This window comes from Fragaria vesca, linkage group LG4 (genome assembly GCF_000184155.1).
Source record: "Fragaria vesca subsp. vesca linkage group LG4, FraVesHawaii_1.0, whole genome shotgun sequence".
NCBI lineage: Eukaryota > Viridiplantae > Streptophyta > Magnoliopsida > Rosales > Rosaceae > Fragaria > Fragaria vesca.
This window is the reverse complement of record NC_020494.1, coordinates 2,998,414-3,023,588: the sequence shown is the minus strand read 5'-3', so window position 1 is coordinate 3,023,588 and position 25,175 is coordinate 2,998,414. Positions and strand designations below refer to the sequence as shown.

The 25,175-nt window shown below is 39.2% G+C and overlaps 2 protein-coding genes across 2 annotated transcripts; both read left to right on the top strand.

Moving 5' to 3' along the window:
• The first annotated feature begins 2,525 nt into the window (after positions 1 to 2,525).
• Positions 2,526 to 8,940, top strand: LOC101303110 (protein argonaute 16-like). Its single transcript, XM_004296392.1, has 22 exons — positions 2,526 to 2,630; positions 2,708 to 2,913; positions 3,030 to 3,230; positions 3,338 to 3,474; positions 3,565 to 3,662; positions 3,752 to 3,849; positions 3,943 to 4,111; positions 4,225 to 4,341; positions 4,423 to 4,530; positions 4,645 to 4,707; positions 4,805 to 4,918; positions 5,000 to 5,165; positions 5,261 to 5,373; positions 5,492 to 5,629; positions 5,744 to 5,874; positions 6,205 to 6,270; positions 7,101 to 7,164; positions 7,467 to 7,578; positions 7,660 to 7,733; positions 8,055 to 8,149; positions 8,240 to 8,271; positions 8,375 to 8,940. The coding sequence occupies exons 1-22, from the start codon at positions 2,526 to 2,528 to the stop codon at positions 8,548 to 8,550; spliced, it is 2,583 nt and encodes an 860-aa protein (XP_004296440.1). The 3' UTR covers positions 8,551 to 8,940.
• A 7,681-nt stretch (positions 8,941 to 16,621) lies between these two features.
• On the top strand, positions 16,622 to 23,380 carry LOC101302823 (protein argonaute 16-like). The gene is made up of 23 exons (XM_004296391.1): positions 16,622 to 16,711; positions 17,381 to 17,590; positions 17,678 to 17,883; positions 17,965 to 18,165; positions 18,291 to 18,427; positions 18,525 to 18,622; positions 18,697 to 18,794; positions 18,873 to 19,041; positions 19,149 to 19,265; positions 19,344 to 19,451; positions 19,527 to 19,589; positions 19,695 to 19,808; positions 19,937 to 20,099; positions 20,198 to 20,310; positions 20,402 to 20,539; positions 20,649 to 20,779; positions 20,963 to 21,028; positions 21,754 to 21,817; positions 22,087 to 22,198; positions 22,281 to 22,354; positions 22,597 to 22,691; positions 22,786 to 22,817; positions 22,922 to 23,380. Exons 2-23 carry the CDS (start codon positions 17,396 to 17,398, stop codon positions 23,095 to 23,097), a joined length of 2,670 nt encoding a protein of 889 aa, XP_004296439.1. The 5' UTR covers positions 16,622 to 16,711; positions 17,381 to 17,395; the 3' UTR covers positions 23,098 to 23,380.
• Positions 23,381 to 25,175: the final 1,795 nt, after the last annotated feature.

The following is a 25,175-nucleotide window of genomic DNA, read 5'->3' as shown; positions in this document are numbered from 1 at the left end:
AAAATAATTTCTTATTTAGGAGATGTTAATTATCATAAGACGATATAAATTTCTAAATGCATTTAACTAAATGAAAGTATTTCCAGGTACAGAGTGTTACACCATGGATACTCCTAATCGCGTTGCCTCTCCTGGGCTACGGAGCTTTCTTCTGCCCTGTTGATCAAAAGACTAAAACTGCAAAAGAGATTTCGCAAGCGAGGTGGCGTCAGAATTCGCTTCTTTTAGAATCTAGTTTGTAGTGAACTTGTTATCAAAAAGGGAGTTGGGTAAGGCAAACTCCTCCTTAGACGAGCACATAGAATGCATCGCCTGTATCTTTCTACTACTGGAAAATGGCATATGATACGTGTCATGTTTTATCTTCGTGCTTATAGTCAAGGGTGAATATGGTGTATAGTAAACATATCATAAGTTCCTTTGCGACTCTTTTAAGGCAAAATTGAGAAGTAAGGCTAACCCTCATTTTAAAATAAGAAACCAGAAAACACGTTAGTAGCATGAATAAGTGGAATTTTCAAAATAACAATGAGTATATGTGTAAAGTTTTACAAGTAACAACGAAATATGATAGATATTTTGAAACCTCTCTCTCTCTGAGCTCGTCTTATGTTCATCGCTCTTCGCGGTGCGCACCTCGAATTGGGAATGGGGTTTTAGCTCTCATGGATTTGAATTTTTTATTTTTTTTCGGTCAATGCTTCAGACTTTCTAACAAACACACCCATATTTGGCCTCTGCCCATTTGTCTTAACGGATTTTCAGTCCCCTCTCGATTGAATTGTGAGGGCCAATTGGCGAACGTCACGAGGAAATTCTGTACGGGTGAGCCAACGCTCCTCTACGGACGAGTCTTCCTGCAGATCCTCACAGCGCGTGATCGTACGCGCGTTTGTACGGCCCTGATGTGACGTCGCTATCAAATCAATAGCAGCTGATTATCCGCTTTTAAAAGAGAAAAAGAAATTCGCAACGAAATTTGGAAATTATAAATAGCAGCAGAGCTAGAGCAGCACCAAATATTCTTCTTCATCACGTACACTCATTCCTTCACACACTATTGCTCTCTCTCTCTCTCTCTCCCAGAGAGACTCTTCGTTTTCGCTCACCTTCGTCCTCACCGCCTCTCGCAAACCCTAGCCGGAGCGCCGTACCCGAGCTCCGACGGTACGATTTCTCACCTGAACTCGCCGCTCTAGCTCGGCATTTCTCGTTTTTCGTTTACGCTTTTCTGCTTGCTTTTTGCTTCTCAGAATTGAATTTAGAGATTTTGTATGCTCTGTTCTTAGTGCTCACTTGCTCAAACGGAAGCTTTGACTGCACCGCTCGCATTTCTCGAGCGGAATTGCGCTTCTTGTTTGTTGCTAGCTTCGTGTTTTAGCTTTGTTTTTCGTTTCGCTTCTGTGATTTCGCTTCTCGTTTGCTTTTGATTTTGGTATGGAGTTCATACTGTGAAGCTGAGAAGCATAATCCATTTCTGTTTCGTTTTAAAGATAGTGTATTTGTTTTACGTTTCATTTCTGTGATTTTGCTTCTCGTATTCTTCTCCTTTGCCTTAGATTTTGGTATGGATTTCATACTGGAGAAGCTGAGAAGCATAATCTATTTCTGTTTTTTACAGGTAGTGTATTTGTTAGTGTTTTTCCTCGATTTTTTTTTACTTGCTCTCATGGCTGTATGAAGGTTCATCCCCTTCTGTTGTTGTTTGAGAAGCTGAAAGAGCTGGTATTTTGTTATGCTTGTGTTTTTTCTAGGCTTTTATCTAATTTACAAAGTATATTGGCGAATCGATTGTTTGTTTTTGTTGGTGCTATAGTTGGTTGTTGCTTGTGTTTCTCATGAATAGCTATACTTGTTCGTTTTTTTGGTTTCCTGTAGTTAAATTTGGTAGATTTATGCTTCTGTTCATATTTTACATTTGGAACTTTGGTACATATGGATGCTTAAGATGAATGTGACTTGTTTAAAAGGAGATATTACTCCATTTATTGTTAGTTTTTCTTGTCTCCTGTGGTTAAATTTGGTATATTTGTGCTTCGTTTCATACTTTACATTTGGAAGATGGTGTATATAGTATAGTATGGTTAAGATGGATTTGACTGGTTTAGAATGAGATGGTACTCCATTAATGAAAACTATACACTGCTTTGCATGGTTAGCATTAAATAACAGCAATTGAGAGTAGTTCTGTGATATCAAGATGGTCCTATAACATCTATAGTCTAACCTCATAAGGATCCATTATTGGTGAATGACTGAATGATTTAATAGGAAATTTGTGGCATGAAACTATATGAGTCTTGATCGTTTCACAATCTCAGTGTATGTGCTGATTCTGTATGATTTCCTTGCCAAATTTTATTTATGTTTCTTTGTTAATGGTTTGCAGTTCGTATAGTTCAAGGATGGTGGATGTATCTAGTGCTGGGAAGGCAGGTGGGGAACTAGATTTGGTCCGGCTATCTCCTCCACCAATTCCACCCAATGTGAAGCCAGAAGTCCTGATTTCTCCCAAGTATTTTATTATGACTAGGCGTGGTACTGGAACAACTGGGAGACGCATACAATTGCTCGCAAACCACTTCAAAGTCACAGTGAAAGCTCCAGATGCTGTGTTCTTCCAGTATTCTGTATGTCTATCTCATGTGATTCTTCTTCTGTGGAGTTTAATGTGTTCAGTACCAATTCTAATGGCATTCTATTGCAGGTTCATATTACTGCTGAAGACAAGAGAGCCGTTGAAGGCAAGGGAATTGGAAGAAAACTGGTTGACAGGCTTTTTCAAACATATTCTTCCGAACTAGCTGGTAAAAAGTTTGCGTATGATGGGGAGAAAGCTCTGTATACGGTTGGCCCCCTGCCACAGAACAAGCTTGAATTCACGGTTGTGCTGGAGGAGACATTTGCAAAGAGGTTATCCTACTATTGTTCTCTTTTTTTTGTGTTGTTGCTTTAAACGTTCTTTTTTATTGCTTGTAAAAGGATCCATATATTTTCTTAACTGGGATGGTTCTCTTCTTGTGTGTTAGTGAAACTGTGAGTCCCGGTGAAGGGACTGAAAAAAGGTCAAGACGAACTCTTCAGTCAAAAACTTTCACAGTAGAGTTAAGTTATGCTGCCAAAATACCTTTGAAGTCAATTGCTCTTGCCCTCAAAGGAGCCAATGTCGACAATACTCAGGATGCATTGAGAGTGCTTGATATTATACTACGGCAGCAAGCAGCTAACATGTACACCCCTCTCTCTCACATATGTATTGACTGCATTATGGTTTTCAGCTGTACTCATATATTTGTGAACTCTTACTTCCTCTAACTCTGACCAAAATCATGTGCAGGGGATGCCTTCTAGTACGACAGTCATTCTTTCATGATGACTCCAGGAACTTTACTGATGTTGGAGCAGGTGTGATTGGTGTTCGGGGATTTCATTCCAGCTTCCGTCCAACTCAGGGTGGTTTGTCCTTGAATATGGGTATGAGATTTTGTTGTATTTATAATCTTTAATACTGGTTCTACTTTTGTCACTATGTTAATACTAATTATGCTTCCCTTTCTTTTATAGATGTATCTACAACAATGATCTTGACCCCTGGACCAGTAATAGATTTTCTGATTGCCAACCAGGGTGTGCGAGAACCCCGCTACATTGACTGGGTAAAGGTATAACAAAAAATGCTTAGTCTTTTCCTTAAGGTTCAGATTTCAGCAAACTTTGCTCTCAAAAAAATTAATTTCCTGTTAACCTACAGGCCAAGAGAATGCTGAAAAACATGAGGATTAAGACGAGACACCGTAACATGGAATTTAAAATAATAGGCATCAGTGAGAAGCCCTGCAATCTGCAATGGTAAGTTCTAATTTCCTAAAATAGTTTTACTCCTGATTACTTTCAATGGTTTACTACCTCAAAAGTTTCTCATTTGTTCTTGTTTTCCTCTAGCTTTCCTATGAAATTAAAAACTGGTGATGGTGCAAGTGAAGGGGAGACTGCAGACATTACTGTGTTTGAGTACTTCAGCAAACACTGTGGCATTGAGCTCACATACTCCCAATACCTGCCATGCCTTGATGTTGGCAAACCAAAAAGGCCCAACTATCTGCCTGTGGAGGTCTGCAAACTGCTTGTGCTTATTATGTGGTGCTTTTATTAGTCTATATATCTGGAAATCTTGTCTTAAAAGTTCTAATTTGTTGTCCCTTCCTTTCACCATGCTGTGTTTAGCTCTGTGCGCTTGTTTCATTACAACGGTATACAAAAGCATTATCTTCACAGCAGAGGGCATCCTTAGTTGAAAAGTCAAGGCAGAAGCCTCAGGATAGAATACGAACTGTGACTGATGTAAGTTTGTCCTGTAACCGAATTGCTTCTGCTTCATTATTTTTAAGTTACATGTATCTTATTTCTGATTTTATATTCCAGGCTGTATGCAAATATCAATATGATAGTGATCCTGTGCTTACTACATGCGGTATCTCAATAGAGAAGCAATTGACTCAGTTTGAAGGACGCGTTCTTGATACTCCAAAGGTAAAAAGGAAAATGTTGCATAGTATATAGTCTGTAGAGAGAAAACGTATAAATAACATGTCCTCTTTCTATTCACCAGTCCTCTTTGTAATACATTTGTTATTTGATGAACAGTTAAAGGTAGGTAACAGTGAGGATTGCACCCCTTTCAAGGGACGATGGAACTTCAACAACAAGGTATTGTTGAGCTTATATAAGTCATCTATCAGTTAGCTTAGAAATGTGATTGTAGCTACTTGAGCATTAATGGTGATCTTAATCTTTATTCTTCCAGACACTTTTGAACCCCACTCGCATTGACCGCTGGATTGTTGTCAACTTCTCTGCACGGTGTGATACCAGCCAAATCTCGAGGGACCTTATCAACTGTGGAAGGAAAAAAGGCATTGTGGGTTACATCATATTTGAAATCTAATATTAATTGTCTCGAATGTACTGCTTTTGATCTCCCTTCTCTCTCGCTCTGCAGCTTATTGAGCGTCCCTTTACGCTGCTTGAGGAAGAACCACAGTGTAGAAGACAAAGCCCTGTTGTAAGAGTTGAAAAGATGTTTGAACAGATTCAAACTAAGCTTCCAAGTCCACCTGACTTTATTCTTTGTGTTCTACCAGAAAAGAAAAACTCAGATATCTATGGTATGGTTTTCTTTTCTTATTTACAGTGGCATCAACTATACATTGATATGATCATATAATAATTCTAAGTCACTTTATGATTCTACATGTTACAGGGCCTTGGAAGAAAAGGACTCTCAGTGACTTCGGAATTGTTACACAGTGCATTTCCCCTTCAAAGGTTAATGATCAGTACCTTACGAATTTGCTTCTGAAAATCAATTCCAAGGCAAGAACTAATTCTTGATACCTATATCTCTACTTTTTCCAATTTGCGGACTCTATTGATTTGTTCTGTCTGTTTACCTTATATCTCTACTTTTTCCAATATATGTTTACCTTCATAGCTTGGAGGAATAAATTCTTTGTTGGCACTTGAGCACTCCTCACGTGTCCCTCTGATAAAAGATACTCCTACAATGATTCTGGGAATGGATGTGTCTCATGGTTCTCCTGGCCGATCAGATGTTCCTTCTGTTGCTGCGGTACTTACAATGCTACTTCTTCTTTTTTTTCTTTCTCTTTTTTCTTTTTTGCTGTATGACTTATCCACCAATTGGTGCATGGTATTAATACTGTGGTGCTGTTGGAGATTTCAGGTTGTTGGCTCTCGGAGTTGGCCACTTATTTCAAGGTACAGAGCAGCAGTTAGAACACAATCCCCTAAGGTGGAAATGATTGATGCTCTGTATAAGCCACTGGCAAATGGAAAAGATGATGGTATTATCAGGTATTGAAAAATGAAATTTGATAACCTGTACCTTTAGACTTTGCTTTAACATACAGACTGTGTTAAGAAAAGAAATGTCCAATATGGAACCCACTAAGAGTATTCAAAAGTCTTCACACCCCAATCTATCACATGGAGTTTTTGCTTTTTCTTATTGTGGACCGAAAGTTGTGGGTTACAACTTTAGATTCATGTAGACTTTAATGAGATTCAACTGCATTTTTTTTAATGCATTGTGATGTAATTAGTTAAAAAATAAAATTTTGAGAAGTTCATTTAGTTTAAAGTACCAATTCTAGTATACTGGCTAAATGCTTGAAATTGTTGCAGGGAACTTCTTGTCGACTTCTTTAAGACAAGCAATGGACGCAAACCAACGCAGATTATTGTATTCAGGTATCACAAGATTTTGTTGGTATAATAGAAACATGTTTTGGTCTCTCAAAAGAGAAACCGGGAAATCTGAAACATCCATATTCTTGCAGTTGCTCATTAGCTCTGTAATGACGTTTGGGAAAATTTGCTATTTGAAAATTTTCTGGAATTTTGTTTTGCTGTCTTTGGGGATTGTAAGTTTGTAGCCAAATGTAGCAGTTATACTTAAAATACTGCATAGCATTAATAGTGATCACATTTAGTTAATTCATGTTACAGTGTAAAATTATCATTTGAAGCAATTAATTAGGTATTTGTGTGTTGCTTCTATTTCATCACAGTGGTATTTTGATTCAAGGAAACTTGGCATTTCCCCATCCCTTGACCCTAAATGGGATACCTTATTAGGAGGTGTCTCTGGTATATTTGTCCTGTTTTATCTGATTTAGAAGTAGGAATGCTGTATGTTGCATGATTTATGCCTGTAAAATCTTGTAGGAGTGTATTATCAAATTTGAAAGTTTTTATATTTGCTCAGGCTTTCTTTTCCTCAGGATCTTGTTTACTTTTAATTTCAGAAATCTTTAGAGTTTAGATTTAGAAGATCCTCTGCTAGGCCTAATGTTCGGCCAATAGCTTTGTTTGTTTTGCTTTGTTGCTCCCTTGGGACAAAAAAGAATTGAAAAAAATAATCTTGAAGCTCAAAAATAGCAGTCTTTCTTGAGTACCTTATTTGTTTGAAGCATTGGCATATGAAAACATATTATTTCTGCACTATATTTGGTATTTGTAAAGATTTTGTCTTTTCCAAATTATTTAAAGTTTTTTTTTTTAATTTTTATATATTTCAGAGATGGCGTAAGTGAATCACAGTTTAATCAAGTCCTGAACATTGAGCTGGATCAGATCGTAAAGGTATGTCCTGCAATTCAATGTTTCGCAATGCCTTGAATTTAATCTTTGATTCTAAAGATGGTTACTGATTTAAAGAGCCCCATCCACATTTGCACTTGTAATTTACCAATTACATATATGGCGCCCTTAAATATACAAAGTAAAGCCCTTTATCAAGAAATGTCCAAAATAACTATTGTTATTTTGTTAATCTATTGTATCTGATGAACTCTGGCTTGGCCCTTGACACCTGCTATCAGAGGTGTGGAATTTTGCTCGTTTCTTTTTCTCAACATTGAAGTGGTCAATTTTTGTTATGGCAGGCTTACCAGCATCTGGGGGAGGCTAATATTCCAAAGTTTACTGTGATTGTGGCTCAGAAGAATCATCACACAAAGCTATTCCAAACTAATTCACCTGATAATGTTCCACCAGGTCTTCTACTTTCTGGTTTTCTATTCAGTTTCCTTCATCATTTATCCAGTTGTCTTAAAATCTCTCTATTTCTCTCTCCAGGGACTGTTGTTGATACCAAAATTGTGCATCCAAGGAATTATGATTTCTACATGTGTGCTCAGGCAGGCATGATTGTAAGTCCTTCCTTCCCCAACCTTATAGAAAGTAACTTACGAGTACCTATGCTGTAGCTACAGACTATGCACTTTATACTGTTTTAAAATAAAATCGTAAAGGACTCTGCTTAATGCGTCATAAGAAACTAACAAGCAGCTGGTGGTGAAAGAGCTATCAGTCTTGCCATCAAAATTTTCTATAATTAACCCTCAAGGGATAACGGTTGGTTGAAAATTGGTTATCCTGGAAGAGATTATTTATCTTTTGCTTCGCCTTACTGAAATTTCTAATGTCCCTTCAAGTATCGATCTGATCTTTTGCTCTGCGTTTTTAAACAGGGAACTTCCAGGCCAGCTCACTATCATGTCTTGCTTGATGAGATTGGTTTTTCCCCTGATGACTTGCAAAACCTGATTCACTCCCTTTCTTATGTGTAAGCTTTTAATTCTCAGTCACTTTACTTTGGACTTAGTTTGACTAACCTTTCAATTGATTTATCTAAATTTTCTTGTACATATTTCAGGTACCAGAGGAGTACAACTGCAATCTCTATTGGTAAGCATTTAAATCCCCTTTCTCTTTTGCTTTCATAGTCCTTCTGTTCTACCTGTAAAGCCTTTTGCTTCCATCTCACTAACTTCTAGCAACCATTTTCCAGTGGCGCCCGTATGCTATGCTCACCTTGCTGCAGCACAAGTGGGGCAGTTCATGAAGTTTGAAGATCTCTCAGACACCTCATCGGGGAAGGGCAGTATCACTTCATCAGAGAGCATCCCAGTTCAAGAGCTCCCTAGGCTCCATGAGAAGGTCCAGGGCTCCATGTTCTTCTGCTGAGGTCTCCCTGATTCTAGCTGCTACCTCTCTTTGTGAATATGGCTACTGCTATCAGCTTTTCGACTCTATATATATACCCTTTGGAGGTATAGGAATAATAATCTAATGTAGGATTGACAACCCCCATCTTTGCTTGTATATGGGGTAGAGAGAGATATAGGCATACATAATAGATGAGCAAACCTCTTGGTCTTGTTGTGGACAAATTTTGAGGCTTTTATATGTCCCAGCAGAGTCGTGAGGTATAGCTTGTCTCAACAATGATATTTGTCTCCCTTGTTCTGGGTTGACAAGAACTCAAGTTGTATGGAACCCTACTTGCCTGTCATTTGGGGAATTTTGTCTAAAGTTTAGAGTTTTCGACGGATTTACCAATATGAAATTTTCCTGAATTTGTTTACTTAATGATATTCTTGCTTTCTTTGGTATAGTTCTAGCTGAAGAGCTACTATGAAATTGAACTATACCAATGCCACTACTGGTAATTAGTAAATGAGGTACGCGTTTGTTGTATGGCTCTTGTGCTCTAACAAGTAAACCTATTTGAAACTGGTTGCCTGTTGGTTGTAATGTTGGCTCTTCTTGTGGCCTATTTGGTTGTTGGTTTATGAAAAATGTGGAATAATGAGGAAGAGAACAGAGTCAAAAATACTTGTCTAGTTGTCTTCGTTCGTGTCCCTCACATAATGGAGAAAGTTGAAGGATGCATATATTACCCAACAGTTGATTGCAATATACAGAGACCAAATGGGTGACTGCCTGTGTGCCACTGCAGGAGATGGTGGCAATTGTACCCAAAAAAAAACAGAAGCTCTGATTACCAACAAAGGCATTGTACTATTCTGCCATTGGTCCATTGCTACTTGTCTCATTTACCTTCCAAAATTACCGAACTGCTCCTCTAATCCTGGACCCCAGTCTTCAATGAATTATTGTATCCAAAGGATTAAAATCTCTGTAATATATCTGATATATCTCTCAATATTTTTTTAATGATCGATATATATATATGGATAAATATCTTATCTTCTACCGTATCTCCGATATTTCTCAGATACCGTTAAATATCTCCGATATTTAAGAAATTTACGATATATTAAAGAAAATATATGTAAAAAAAATTAATTTATCTCCGATGTACTTTTGTGGACCAGGATGCGTTTTTTCAACCACCTAGATTTTTATTCTAGATGTAGATGTTGATGTTTATAATATTTATATGTAAATGTAATAAATTAAATATTTGAGAAAAAAAAAATTTCTCAAAATACTGATATTTTTTTTTTTCGAATATCCCTAATATATCTGATATCTCATTTTTTTAAGGTACCTATAGATACACCAATACCGATATTTTAATAGCACTTTCAAGTTTTCTTACTACATGGTAAGTCTGAGATTAAAAGAGATTTTGGCCTCTTGGAGATTGACATTTTTTGCAAAGAGTTGTACCCAATGGTATGCCCCCAATAAAATATTAACAAGCGCTCACATAATGCATTTGTGCCCCACAAGAACATACAATTCACCCCCACTAGCTGAAAAAAGTGGTGAAACTCCACTATTTTGTACCTGAAGAAAATATCCCTAGCCTTTGCAGCCCGATGACTTAACCTAAAGTTAGAGAACCTATGATGTTCTGGCAGAACTATAGCCACATATTAAAGTAAAAAAGTATTCATTTTTACCACAATTAATCAATAAGTGTTTGGTAATTTTTTTTTTGCCCCCACATGTAAATTTTTCTCCCTCCACCACTCGTTGTACCCATTTCTTTTGGACCATATAGTTGTGATGTTTGCATAATTATTAGTCATTACTTTTCTTATTTTTGATAGAGTAGTTGACCGGTTCTTTTCAGCTTTCATTAGAAGGAGCAACATTTCATTGCTCAAAAAACTAATTTGAACATAACAATTAATCGATACATAACAACAGAAGATACAATAGTCTGTCTTTTGAAAATAAAACAAAAATAAGTATATAAAGTTTTTGATGTTTTTTTTTGAAAAGTGTTTCTGCATAATCCAGGGGACTATGTAGAATCACGGTGGAATACGAATATGAACAATAAACAACATGGGCACGAGACAAGGACATATAGTGGTTCACCATGCCATCGGAGGACATGGCTACGTCCACTTTATAATCAACTATCATGGCCAATAGACCTTTAGGATCGGGAGAGAGAGATTCAGTTAGTCGGGCTAGTTAGAGAGAGATTCAGTCAGCCGGCTAGAGATCCTTTCTATATATGAGAAGCCTTCCTTTTATATATAACTAAGGAAGGTTCTCTCACACATTATGTTTCCGATGTGGGACAAACTATACATAACTATTATTATGGTGCCTTCTTGTGGAGCTTGGAGAAGCACCTTCCCAATGTGGCATGGATGATATTTCACCATGGCGAGGTAGCCTGGATGTCGGTCTACAGGAAGTATGTCGGGGGCGGGGCCCTTCGCGGCCGGAAAACAATATATGAGGTCGTTGCTTATGCTTGCGGTATATATACCAACAACATGTCCCCCCAACTCCCGAGTAAGAGGACCATCTTACTTGGAGAGTTACAAATAAATTGTATGCCGCCAAGCATAAATAACGACCGAGTAACGGCATACACCCCCTGGCCCCCTAACTCTCTAAGGAAGAAGGTTCTCTTACTCGGAATTATTTCCCTCTCCCCCTTTCTCACAATTTTCTTCTCTTTTTGAAGGGAGTGACAAAATTCACTATGTCCCCCTAAGTCTTGCTCGAGTGTTTTTCCATTTTTGACACAAGTGTTATCCCCGGTGCTGCTTTCTTTTTTGTTAAATTGCCGATGAATTTGGTACTCAGGTGGGTAGTTCTTAATGTGATTCTCGGGTCTTGCTTGTTGATATTCTCTACTTTTGATGCATTGGTCTTGCTCCTTTTTACACATGGGTATTACTCGGGTGTTGTCTTTACTTGCTTATTCTGGGTCTTACTTTTCTTGATATATATCGTAACCTTTAAGTCCGCCAATAAGACAAAAAATGTCCCTCCCGACCCCCGGCCTCAAAACTTATTCGGCCAGACGAGGTGTTTTCACGTTTCCAATGGCAAGGTACCGTTGGTTCCCCTTTTACGGTCATCCGGGTGTTGCACTTTCCCATGGACAAAGGTAGCGAGCCCTTTCCATATCCTGTATTTCTACTCGAGTGACGGGGTGTTAATGCCGTCTGTGGTTTATCAAGCCACTTGCTCCGTTTTTAAAGGGATGATATAAAACTTATGTCTTTCGATCGATCACTTATCCCGCTTGGTGTTACTCGGGATTTTAATAATTTATGCCTTTCGGTCAATCACTTATGCCTCTCGGTCGAATGCCTATTTCGGTCGAATGCCAATCTCTCGTCTTATGCCTCTCGGTCGAATGCCAACCTCTCGGTCAAATGTCAATAACACATAAATAAAGATATATGTGCCGTATTGGTGTTATACTAGTAGGATGCCATAACCTGCATGCATACTTCCCTAAACTCGTATCAGATACCATAGTATCATCACGAGCATGCATACGTTCACAAACTTATACGTGAAACATGCTTTGAACTTTCGACAAAAGATAATAAAACGAAGGACTTATCTTTGTAGAAGCTGTTGAATGGGTGCACTTAGAGGAGGGTTCAGTAGTGTGGACACCTTCATGTTAGAATCCCGTAACATAGAATCATGTTGCCTTACCCGTGTTGTATAGGTTTCTCTCTCCTTTGCTTCTTTCTTTCCTCCCTTTTTTTTTTTTTTTGAAGCCACCGAGATCCGATGAGTAATTATCGGCTGTTCACACTACTGCTGCATATCCCACTCGTGACCAAGGAATTAAATAGCTTCGGGTGTCCATAGTTGTTTTTTCTTTTTTTGCATCTTCCTTTCCTACCCTTTTTTTTTCTTTCTGCCTACTATCTTTCTTTCCCGAAAGAAAGCCGCTGACAGCCTCAAGGTGACATCCTTCGGGCTCCCGAAAGCTGCTGCCGAGCTGGGTGCCCAGAGTAGAATCACGGGTGTCGAGACCGACTTCCTCTTCTTTCCTTAGCCGGAGAACGGAAGGCTAGCTGCTAAATGGGCTTGAGGCAAGGTCACCATGAGGCTAGCTGCTGCCGAGCCTGACGCAAGGTCACCGGGAGGCTAGCTGCTGCCGGGCTTGAGGCAAGGTCACCGGGAGTGGAGCCATCGAACCCGGAAGAGGAACCACCGGGAGAAGAAGATGACCGGGCAGCGGGTGGAGTAGATCGTCACTGGTGGAGCTCCCGGCCGGCATGACTTTACTACGGCGATTGCGTGAACTCCGGGATGAAGTTGATCGGAACCCGGAGAGGTGGTGCTGCTGTCGGATGGGTGTCCATTGCAATTTTTCAGTGGGCACCCAACCGAACACATATGCAGTTGAATGATGCCAACAGATCGAGTGACCCACTCCAAGTCGATCGATGCCGATCACAGTCCCTCGGTCAAGTCTGATCCCAACTCCCACATTAACTCCCTCTCCTGATGAATCCGACCAACCGGGAGCATAAGCTTGCTTTGCCTGAACATGGACTCTGCTATCCGGAGGCAAAGAAACTGCCGGTTTGTTATTTCGATATCGAGTCTGGCACCAAACTCGACCGTGATAAAGCGGGCTCCCGGCGAATCCGTTTGCCCTTGACTGACGAACTTGACCCGAGGGAGCTCATGAGGCCGGTCCCGAGCGGTGTCAAAGATCCCGGTGAGTTACAGCTGGCTGCACACCCGCACCTTGATGAAATCGTGATCAAGATCATCGACTGCCATTAAGACGGGAAGGTCCCGGATGCTAGCTGCCGATTGGGAACCCAGGCGGGTCACTCCTTGGACTGTGCGGACAAGGGTTCGGGATGGGTCTTACTGCTGCCGGCAAAGATCTCTGGCGATTTGGAACAAATTGGAGGCCGCCACCGGGAGAGGAACCCTTGGGTCTCTCTGAATCATCTCCGAGACGGTGGTTGGAGTTTGTTGTTTGGCCTTGGCAACATCCCGATGATAAAAGGACCTGAGCAGGTCATGCCATCCCTCTTGGTGGCATGGGCCTGCATATGGCCTCCTGATGGGTTGGGCCCGAGATGGCTTAGGCTTGCATGAGCTTACTGGTAGAGCAACAAGATTTTTTGTACTGATTCCCACAAACGGCGCCAAATGTTTCTGCATAATCCCGGGGACTATGTAGAATCACGGTGGAACACGAACATGAACAATAAACAACATGGGCATGAGACAAGGACATATAGTGGTTCACCATGCCATCGAAGGACATGGCTACGTCCACTTTACAATCAACTATCATGACCAATAGGCCTTTGGGATCGGGAGAGAGAGAGATTCAGTCAGCCGGCTAGTTAGAGAGAGATTCAGTTAGCCGGTTAGAGATTCTTTCTACATATGGGAAGCCTTCCTTTTATAACTAAGGAAGGTTCCCTCACACATTATGTTTCCGATGTGGGACAAACTATACATAGCTATTATTATGGTGTCTTCTTGTGGAGCTTGGAGAAGCACCTTCCCGATGTTGCACGGATGATATTTCACCATGGCGAGGTAGCCTGGATGTCGGTTTACTAGAAGTATGTCGGGGGCGGGGCCCTTCGCGGTCGGAAAACAGTCTATGAGGTCGTTGCTTATGCTTGCGGTATATATACCAACAACAAAAAGTTTAACTTATATTGTTTTATCAATAGCTAAAAGACACTTACATCATAATGTCGTCCTCCACAGAGTATGTTAAGGGAGGCTTACAAACACCATGACATGTACCTTTACTGATTACACATATGCTCAAAAAGAGCCCAAAGCAAAACCAAAACTTACTACCTAAGTCCCAAAACAGAATATTAGATGTCAAAGACCTCTATTGGTGTACACTTAATAAGCTTAAGAAATAAGTAGTAAATCTACCTCTGATGCTAGGGCTGAGGGCAACCCGAATTCTAAGTCTTGCCCTTGCCCTTGGCATTAGGGCTTGCCTTGTCACCCACCTTGGCAGCAACCGGGTAGCTAATGCGTAGAGGAACCTCTGTCTTCTTAGTAGACCGATTTACCCTATTTCTGCTACCCAAAGGTCGACCCAGCTTCTTCTTCAAGTTCATAAGAAGCTCATCATTTCCTCCTGTGTTAACCAAACCCAAAGAATCAACTTGTAGTTTGAGAAGCTTATCGCCCATAATAGTTTTGAATTTCTTCAGGGGGGGGAGAACAACCCCCACTATGTTCACGTTTCTTTGAGGGAGTAGACAACACCACATCCTTCTTAGCAACAACTTCCAACACAATAGGAGATGTCTCCAATTCAGAGACAACCTTATTCTCAAGATAGAGTTACCAGACCTCGAAGAACAGCCCATAAGTCGAAGATCAAATTCATCAATATCCCTGATGCTTTAGTACACTCCAGACGACGTACCACATGCTTTCTCTTCATTGCTGAAGACGAGGAAACCACCGGTGCTGGATTGATAGCCAAACTAGTGGAGAGCTTTGCAGAAAAGGCAAAAATTGGTTTTGGTTGCACACCAAAATTAATGCCTCTGGATGTACCCAATACAGTCTGAGTTCCATCACACTTTTCACCAGCATGTGTGATCATATTGTAGACAGAGCATCTACCCAGAAGATGTAAAAAAATTAAACTTCAACATCGGCTCCACCCTTAGATCAAGATAAACCTGCCTCACCAAAAGAAACGTTGTGGGTAAACAAAATCTTCATCACTCCCTTTTGAAAATTAGTACGATCATAATTCAAGTATCCTCCAAGCATGTTACCAATCAAACGAAGGTTATCAGGCTCCTCGTACCAAGGTAACTCACCCACATCCTCACATGACGAAGAGGAACGTCGGCCATAGGAGTAATCCCATCATACTCCTCAAGAAAAATCGGTGCGCGGTCAAAGCACCAAGCGCCACCCTTCAGAACCTTTGCTTGATCCTTCATAGATTCGAAGGAGACGAGGAAGGGGTCACCCCTCTCCTGAATTTGAAAATTCTGCTGCACCACCCAAGCACGGGCAAAGTGCAACTTGAAATCTTCTGGATCCGGCCACCACAAGACGTGTGAGTGGCTTAGCAAGAAGAAAAGACTCGGATGAACGTCTCACAAGACCTCTTCCAATCTTCCCCAAATCCGGCGCTTTTCTGCCGTCGACCAAAGTAAAGGAGGTAGCGAAGGACTTTGTGACGGTGTCAATGGACGACATGATGGCAATGATGGGTGAGAGAGAGGGAAGTTGATCGCAGCTTCATTAGGGTTTGAGAGGGTTGCTTTCTTTAAGGTTTCAACGAGAGGGCTGCTCTCCCTTTTTTAAAGTTTTTGATGTGTTAAAGACAGACAACGTTAATGAAGTTCACATGTTATGAGATGTTAAATAAAACAGAAGTAGCTATGAGATGAAAACAACAACAATATTCAAATTCTTTTGTACTTTTTTATTTTTTATTTTTAATAAAGAGCTGGTATGATTGCCCTTAAGGCTTCATTAATAAAATTGTCGAGTACAAGAAGGGACATGAAGCCTAAACCTCTTATTACGGTAAGTATTTAGAAGTCCTGAAATAATATCGAGAATTTCTACAAAGTATATGTATTTTAACATACACCAACGAGTAAAGAGTATTGCTCTAATAACAACTCTATTTGCTTTGTCACAACGGTGACATAATAAAAAAAACAGTATATATGTAACACGATTACATATCATAATGTTTAATAATACAGCTTTGTTACTACGTTACTGTCGGAGAATAAACCCAAAACACATACATATTCTTTTTGAGAAATGTGAAACTTTGTTATCTTTTAGTCCTTGTATTTTGATGAAATTACATATTGTGGTTTAAACTTTTTTGAAAAATGTGCAATTTTGTTATTTTTGGTCCTTGTGTTTGATCAAATTACATTGTGTGGTTGAAAATTTTGTTAAGAGTTTTACTAAGAAGGGCCTCTTTCCCTCCCTTTGCCCCTCTCACTGAACCCAAAATAAAACAGAACTTTCTACAGGAAACGTAAACTCTTTTCTAACTCTCTCTCTCCCCCTCTCGCTCTCTCTCTCTCTTCCCCTTCAGCTCCCTTCTCTCTCATCTCAAAAGGCCCAAGAACTCTAGCCCAATCTTTTTTCTTGTTCATTGACGGTACCGTTCTTACTCAATCTTTGCTTTTCTAGCTCTGCATGGCAAGAAAACGATGTGATTTTCAGTTTGGTGTTTGAGTAGTTCAAATTTGATATCTGAGCACCTGGCTTGTTTCTCTTGTTATTTTCAAATATGGTGTAATATTTGATGCCAAATGTATGACTAGTTTGTGGTTTATGGTTGAGAATTGAGAATGTGTATAACGTTTTTAAATGTTTGAATCTGCTTTTACTCCATTTACCAAAATCTATTCACTCTGGGTTTGTATGGTTCATCTATTATGTTCTTCAATTTCCAAGTCTGACTGTGTATGTGATATGATGTTTGAGTTAGCTTGCTTGTTTTGTTGCTCTGGTCTTATACATTTAAACTAGTCTACTACCACTGTTCTTGATTCTGGTCCTGTTTGGTTCTAATTGAATAACTCCTTGTGTTACAAAATTTGAGCAGCTTTACCATTTATTATGCATGCAAAGATCATTTCTGTGATCTAACTATATAAGGACTTGATCATTTATCGAATTATCAAATGTTTGTCCTTTCTGACATTCTGGTGGCTTTTGGTATGCAACTGTATATTTATTAGTCTATTTGCTTCTAAGTGGTTTCAGTGAGGATGGAAATTAGTCCATTGTTCGCTCACAAATATTCATTATCATTTTCTGGTAGGTCATATTTTTCAAGATGGAGGATTTGCCTCCGCCGCCTCCTGTCGTACCACCCAATGGGAAGCCGGAAGTCGTAGCTCTGGCTCCTCCTAAGCACTCTATTATGGTTAGGCCACGTGGGGGTGGAACTACAGGGCGCCGCATACAATTGAGCACTAACCACTTCAAAGTTTCTGTGAAGAATCCAGATGCTGTGTTTTACCAGTACTGTGTATGTTTACCTTATCCTACACTTTTTATGGATGTTTACTCTAAATTTTCATTTGACTTGGTACCAATGTCCTACTATATTTTGCAGGTTCTGATAACTTATGAAGATAACAGGCCTGTTGAAGGCATGAGAATTGGGAGAAAGCTGGTGGAGAAGCTCTATCAAACATACTCTTCAGAGTTTGGAGGTAAAAAGTTTGCATATGATGGGGAGAAAGCTTTGTACACAGTCGGTCCTCTCCCACAAAACAAGTTTGAGTTCACTGTTGTTCTGGAGGAGTCATTTGCAAAGAGGTAGTCAGTTGTGTTTGTAATGGTTCTTTAGTTTATTCCTTCTTTTGGTTTTTTCAATTGTTGTTTATTGTTATGTAGCAGTGAAAACGGGAAGTCTGGTGAGACTGAAAAAAGAATGAAACGCTGTTCCAATCGCTCTAAATCTTTCAATGTAGAGATAAGTTATGCTGCCAAAATACCTCTCAAATCAATTGCTCTTGCCCTTCAAGGAGCTGAAGTAGACAACACTCAGGATACATTGAGAGTGCTTGATATTATTCTACGGCAGAAAGCAGCTAAGATGTATATATTGGCTGCATTTTTGTTATTGAAATGTACACTAGCTTGTGTGCTTTAAGTTTCTTTAACTGCTTTCTCAAAAAAAAAAAAGTTTCTTTAACTGTGGTCAATGCATTTTTCATGCACAGGGGATGCCTTCTAGTACGACAGTCATTCTTCCATGATGACTCCAGGAGCTTTGTTGAGATTGGAGGAGGTGTGACTGGTGTCCGGGGATTTCATTCCAGTTTCCGTCCAACTCAGGGCGGCTTGTCCTTGAATATGGGTATGATATTTTGTTGTTTTCTGATTTTTAAGACCTGCTACAACTGTTGTCACTTGTTTTTTTTTTTTGGTAAAGCTGCTTCCATTTCTTTGTGCAGATGTATCTACAACAATGATTGTAACGCCTGGACCTGTTATTGATTTTCTGTTAACCAACCAGGGTGTGCGAGAACCCCGCTACATTGACTGGGTAAAGGTAAGAAATGCTAAATCCCTTCCTTAAGCTTCATATGCAGCATCAACTTTAGTCCCTAAAGATTCTGCACACAGGCCAAAAGAATGCTGAAAAATATGAGGGTTACAACGAGACACCGTAACATGGAGTACAAAATCTCTGGGTTGAGCGAGAAGACCTGCTATAATCAGTAGTAAGCGCCTATTTTCTAATAATAATATCCTTGTTGGTTTTCTTGTTGCAAAGCTAATTTGCTTCTGTTTTCCTGAAGTTTTACTCTGAAGTTAAGGAGTCATGATGGCACGAATGAGGAGGAGAATGTGGAGATTTCAGTGTATGAATATTTCGTCAAACACTGTGGCATAGAGCTCACTTATTCAAAAGACATGCCATGCCTTGATGTTGGCAAGCCAAAGAGGCCCACATATGTTCCAATTGAGGTCTGCACATTTGTTATGCTCATATATATGGTGTTAGTCTATATCTTTGGAACCCCTCTATCTGAGATTTCTAATTTTTTGTTCCCCCTCTTGTCTTGTGGTTTTAGCTATGTTCACTTATTTCACTACAAAGGTATACGAAAGCATTGTCTTCACTGCAGAGAGTGTCCTTAGTGGAAAAATCAAGGCAGAAGCCTCTGGAGAGAATAAAAAGTGTGACTGATGTAAGTTTTCCATGTAACCAAAGTGCTCCTTTTTCTGTTGTATGTTGCAATAATCTTCTTGATCATTTAAAATTGCAGGCTTTACGAAATTACAAATATGATGAAGATCCTGTCCTTGCTGAATGTGGTATATTTATAGAGAAGCAACTGATTCAAATGGACGGCCGCATTCTTGAGACTCCAAAGGTAAACATAAGAGAGAGTCATCTTCAGTTAATTTAACTTTAACTACTTCCTAATGTAATCTCTCCTGATGAACAGTTAAAGGTAGGTAACAGTGAGGACATGATGCCCTTTAAGGGACGGTGGAACTTCAAAGGAAAGGTATTGTTTCTCCACCTTATAAACATGTGTCATTTACAAGGTTTTGCTCCTTCATCACCGCAACTTGGACTAACGTTCCTTACCTGGTTGTCCTCATTGTCCCAGTCATTTTTGGATCCTAGACGTATTGACTCTTGGCTAGTTGTCAACTTCTCTGGACGCTGTGACATTAGTCAAATCTCTCGGGAGCTTATCAATGTCGGGAAGAAGACTGGAATTGTAAGTAAAACCATACACTAATCTTACTTTCTTTGAACTCATTCTCTCTCTCTCTCTCTCTCTCTCTCTCTCTAGCACTATGTTAGGTTACACTGTCTTTGAGATTGATGTTAATGTCATCTGTACAGCATATGGAGCGCCCCAAAACTCTTATCGAGGAAGATCCGCGAGCTGAAAGACTAGGACCTGTTGCAAGAGTCGACAAGATGTTTGAACAGATTCAGGCTAAGCTCCAAGAACCACCTGAGTTCATTCTCTGTGTCATACCAAAGAAAGGTTCCGATATCTATGGTATGGCCTTTGTTATCTATAATTTAACAAAGACTTTCGGACTTTGATCATATATTCATATATCAGTTTATGGTCTTTTACTCTTTTTCATTGTTTAGGGCCTTGGAAGAAAAAAGCTCTGGTAGACTTTGGGATTCCAACACAATGTATTTCTCCACCCAAGCTGAGCGATCCATACCTGACTAATGTCCTAATGAAAATCAACACTAAGGCAAGATTTAAACTAAAGCATGAAACCAACATATCCATGTTTTGAATTAGACACATAATATATTGATCTCTTTGTCTGTTTACTCTTATAGCTTGGAGGAATAAATTCTCTGTTGGCTCTGGAGCACTGCTCACGTGTTCCGCTTATAAAAGATACTCCTACAATGATTTTGGGGATGGATGTCTCGCATGGTTCTCCCGGACGATCAGATGTTCCTTCAGTTGCTGCGGTACTTATGATTCTACTTCTATTTTTTTCTTGTTAATTTTTTTTCCCGTATATGCTTATCTACCAATTGGTGCATGGTATTAATATTGATGTTCTGTTGGAGGCTTCAGGTTGTTGGCTCTCGTAATTGGCCTCTTATATCAAGGTACAGAGCAGCTGTTAGAACACAATCTCCTAAGGTGGAGATGATTGATGGTCTATACAAGCCACTTCCAAATGGAGATGATGATGGTATTATCAGGTATTGAAACTTTAGTATCTGTAGCAGTACATATCAGGTTTAGGCATACAATGTATGTTTTCAATCTCTGTTATCTTTCAAAAGTCTCCCAAATCTTTTGCAAGTGGTTGTGTAATTAACAAACTCTATTAATTTGATTAATTCCAATATTATGCTTGATGTGGTAACTTCTGTGTGCTGCAGGGAACTTCTTCTGGACTTCTATAAGACAAGCCAAGGACGCAAACCAACTCAGATTATTGTTTTCAGGTATACAAGATTGTCTTATCATCATGTTTTGATTCATAATTAGTGGCATCCTTCAAAGGGAAACCCAAATTTAGGCATAATAATAATAATCTAACAGTACCTTTCATGTTAAATACTAAATCACTCTAATAACTCTTTTGAACTGCTTTAATATAGAATTTTCTAGGACTATGAACTGGCGCTATTATAGAATTATTTCTGGAATTTTTTTGTCTGGGTAAGAGTAGTTATGGAATGGCAAAGTGGTAAGAGTGTACTGCAGTAAAGTTGATTCATTTTTTTTTTTGAATGGAGGTTAATTCATTTTATAGTGTAAATTGTAAGTTTATAATTTTTTTTAATCATGTACGGTACGTGTATAATTACTATGTCATTTCCAGCAAATGGTTCTGGAGAAAGAAATAGGGTGGCCTTTGATCTGTTACAAAATTGTAGCCATTTTCATTTATCTTTTTACAAAAGGATGTGTATCCATGCTGTTTTATCCAATCCATTTTACTTTAACAGGAACTATCGTCAGTTGGATGTATTATTTTTGTATATAGATTCTTTATTCTAATTATCAATTACTATTTGCTTAGGTTTTCTTATTCCTCTCAGCCAACTTATCCAAGCAGAAAGTGTAAACAGTTATAAGGAATTATTTGTTTTTGCATCACTGCATCATTTGGTCCTTATATTCTTGCTGGTAGTTTTTAAAACCTTGTTTAATTGCCTTATTATAGGGATGGAGTCAGTGAATCACAGTTTAATCAAGTTTTGAACATCGAGCTGGATCAAATTGTAAAGGTTTGTCTGCAACTCAATGTGTCAAAAATGCTTGATTGTAATCATTGATTTGATTATTCAGAAAAAAAAGTAATCATTGTTTTGAAGGACAAATGTGTCAATGTTTCTCTGTAATGTCACCACTTAATTTCACATGAACCAAGTAAAGTTTTTCTACCCTCTAAAGGAGACAATAACTATATTAATTCTCTTAATATACAGTATTTGATGCACTGTGGCTTTGCTTGTGTGCTTCCTAACACTGAGATAATCAATTGTTATTATTTCAGGCTTACCAGCACCTTGGGGAGGAAAATGTTCCAAAGTTCACTCTCATTATAGCTCAGAAGAATCATCACACAAAGCTATTCCAATCTAATAGCCCCGATAATGTTCCACCAGGTATGCTGCTTTCTAGTTTTTGTTCCAGTTATTTATATCATTTATCCAGTTCGTTTGATCTCTCTCTTTCATCTTCTTCCAGGGACAGTTGTTGACACAAAAATCGTGCATCCAAGGATCTATGATTTCTACATGTGTTCTCAGGCTGGCATGATTGTAAGTCCGTCTTTCCCCAACCCATGTTAAAAAATAATTATAATACCTCTGGCAGAATTCTGACTGTGCAGTAGTGTGTAACTCTTACTAAAAATAATTTTTCAAAAAAGACACTGATGGGACAAATGTTGGTTGGAAAATTTGTTACTCCTGAAATTTATTTACTAGTACTATGCCACTGCAGCAGAATTGTGTACTGTTCCTTATTCATCCTTTTCTTTTGCTTTGCTTCCTATAACCAGGGGACTTCAAGGCCAGCGCACTATCATGTCTTGCTTGATGAGATTGGCTTTTCCCCTGATGACTTGCAGAATCTGATTCACTCCCTTTCTTATGTGTAAGTTTTTCACTTCCGATCACTTTCCATGTTACTCATCTTGAATTACCTGTCAATTGAACTCATCCAAATATTTTCTTGTAACACATTTCAGGTACCAAAGGAGCTGTACAGCAATATCCATTGGTAAGTGAGACACGCTTGTGCTCTCAATCTTCTATTGCCTTAAAATCTTGGTATGGAGCATGACTTTTCCATCTTGCTAATTCTTACAACCATGTTTTTTCCAGTGGCACCCATATGCTATGCGCACCTTGCTGCAGCACAAGTGGGGCAGTTTATGAAGTTTGAAGATCTCTCAGAAACTTCATCAGCCAAAGGTAGTGTCACAACATCAGAGAGCATCCCAGTTCCAGAGCTCCCTAGGCTTCATGACAAGGTCCAGGGCTCCATGTTCTTCTGCTAAGGTCCTGCTGCTGGATATGGCTGATGCTTTTAACTTTTTAACTCATAGACGTAGGACAACAACCCCAGCTTTGCTATCATGTGAAATAGAGCGGTCAGACATTTAGACATTCTGGATGTGGACGACTTTTTAGACTTCATATATGCCTGAGAAGACTCGACATGTTGATCTCAACAAGTATGTTGGTCTTCTCTTGTCTGGGTATGAAAAGGACTTATTTAAGTTGTATGAAATGAATATTTTGCAGATTTAAATTTGTCTTTCTATTATCTTTGAATAATTCAAAGGGAAAATGCTCACTACCCCTAATTTTAGAGATTTTTTTCCCATCAACAAAATAAGATTTCAATATTCCCATCAATCCTATAGAGTCGTAGGATATATTCCCACTAACAAAATATGGACCACTATGACATATTTTGTATGACAATAATACCCATGCGAGATCTGTTACGCCCCTCACTCTCTCATATTTGAATTTTGATGAGAGAGAAACTTCGGCTCGAGCTTGAAGCTCTGGTTCTATTGCGACAGGTGGACGAAGCGTTGGGCTCGAAGCTTTGGTTCTTGGCGATAGGTGGACGAAGCTCTGGTTTTGGTTCGCTAGTCTCGAAGCTCTGGTTTTTGACGATAGGTAGACGAAGCTCTTGTTTTGGTTCCGGTTCGATTCCAAGCTCTAATCTCAATTTCTGTTGCGATGGATCTCGTAGTGAGCAATATGCCTCGGTTCGTTTCTGCAATCTTCTTTATTCCTTTTCGTTTTGATTTGCATTTGAACTTGATTTTGATGTACTGTTGATTTTTACTGCTCTCGATTTATTTGTTATTTGTGTTCTTAATTTGTGCGAGTACAAATGAATTTTCGTTTTGTTTTGAATTTGTTTGAGTTTTGTGTTGTGTGAATTCAGTTCTGACCTTGCATTGAAACTCCTTGTTGCTCATGCGATCTTCTGGGGAAAGAGATTCTGCAGATTTCTTCTCATCAGACTTGATGAGAAGGACCTCCTACTGGGGGCAGTAGGACCCCCTACTGGGGTCAGTAGGTGCCTACTGAGGTTAGTATGACCCCTGTTTGGTGTAGTATGCGACTCATTTGTAATGTTATTTTGTTTGTTTTTTTTACAGAAATGTGGATGGTTCTTTGGCTGTTAGGTGTCGTTATTCTGGAAAAGGTTTCATGTTCTCTATTTATCAACGAATGAACTATGCTTACTTGTTCGAGTATATTTGTGAAAGGTTTCGGTTGTCTGCAACTGATGTTATTGAGCTTCACTATTCACTTCCTGGTTGTCCTCTCTCTTTCCTGCATAATGACAATGATTTTCAAATGTTGTTTATTGGTGCTAAGATATACAATTTGGATTGTGTTGAAATTATTGTGGAGAAGAATAGTGAAGGTTGTAGCAAGAGAACTTTTGTTTCATGTGAAGATAGCTACTCTGAAGTTTTGGATGAAGATGATTATTTGACTGAGGGATATAGGTCTGAGGTGTTGAAGCCTTACTTATCAAGAGAGTGGGGTACTTATATCCAATGTGAAGGGCAGAAGTTTCGTGGTGGTGCCTCTGAATTTCGAGATAAGCTGCCCAAATATGCAATTGAAGTTGGTTTCACCTGTGTACACCAGAAATGATTGGTATAGAATTCATGCAGTATGCAGCAACATGGGAACCGAAAATTGTGAATGGCATGTTGCTAGTTATTCTTAATTTGTAGATTTATGTTTTTATATTGATTCTTTGAACAACGTACACACTTGCAAAGGCGTTCTTCGCCAGAAAAAACATGTTCGATTGGGGTCTAAAGTTGTCAAGACTTGCATTCAAGAGGATATTAGCTACAATATGTCATTGAAGCCAAGGGATATCCAGATAAAGATGCAGTCTGCTTACAGTTTTGAGATATCATACAAGGTTGCTTGGAAAGCAAAGCAAAGTGCTAGGGACATGATTTATGGATCTGAGGCTGAATCTTTTAACATGTTATCCTGGTTTAGGGAAGCTGTTTTAGCGAGTAACCCTGGTTCTGTTTTTGTCTTGGAAGTGCATCCTGATACCAACCAATTCCATAGGCTTTTT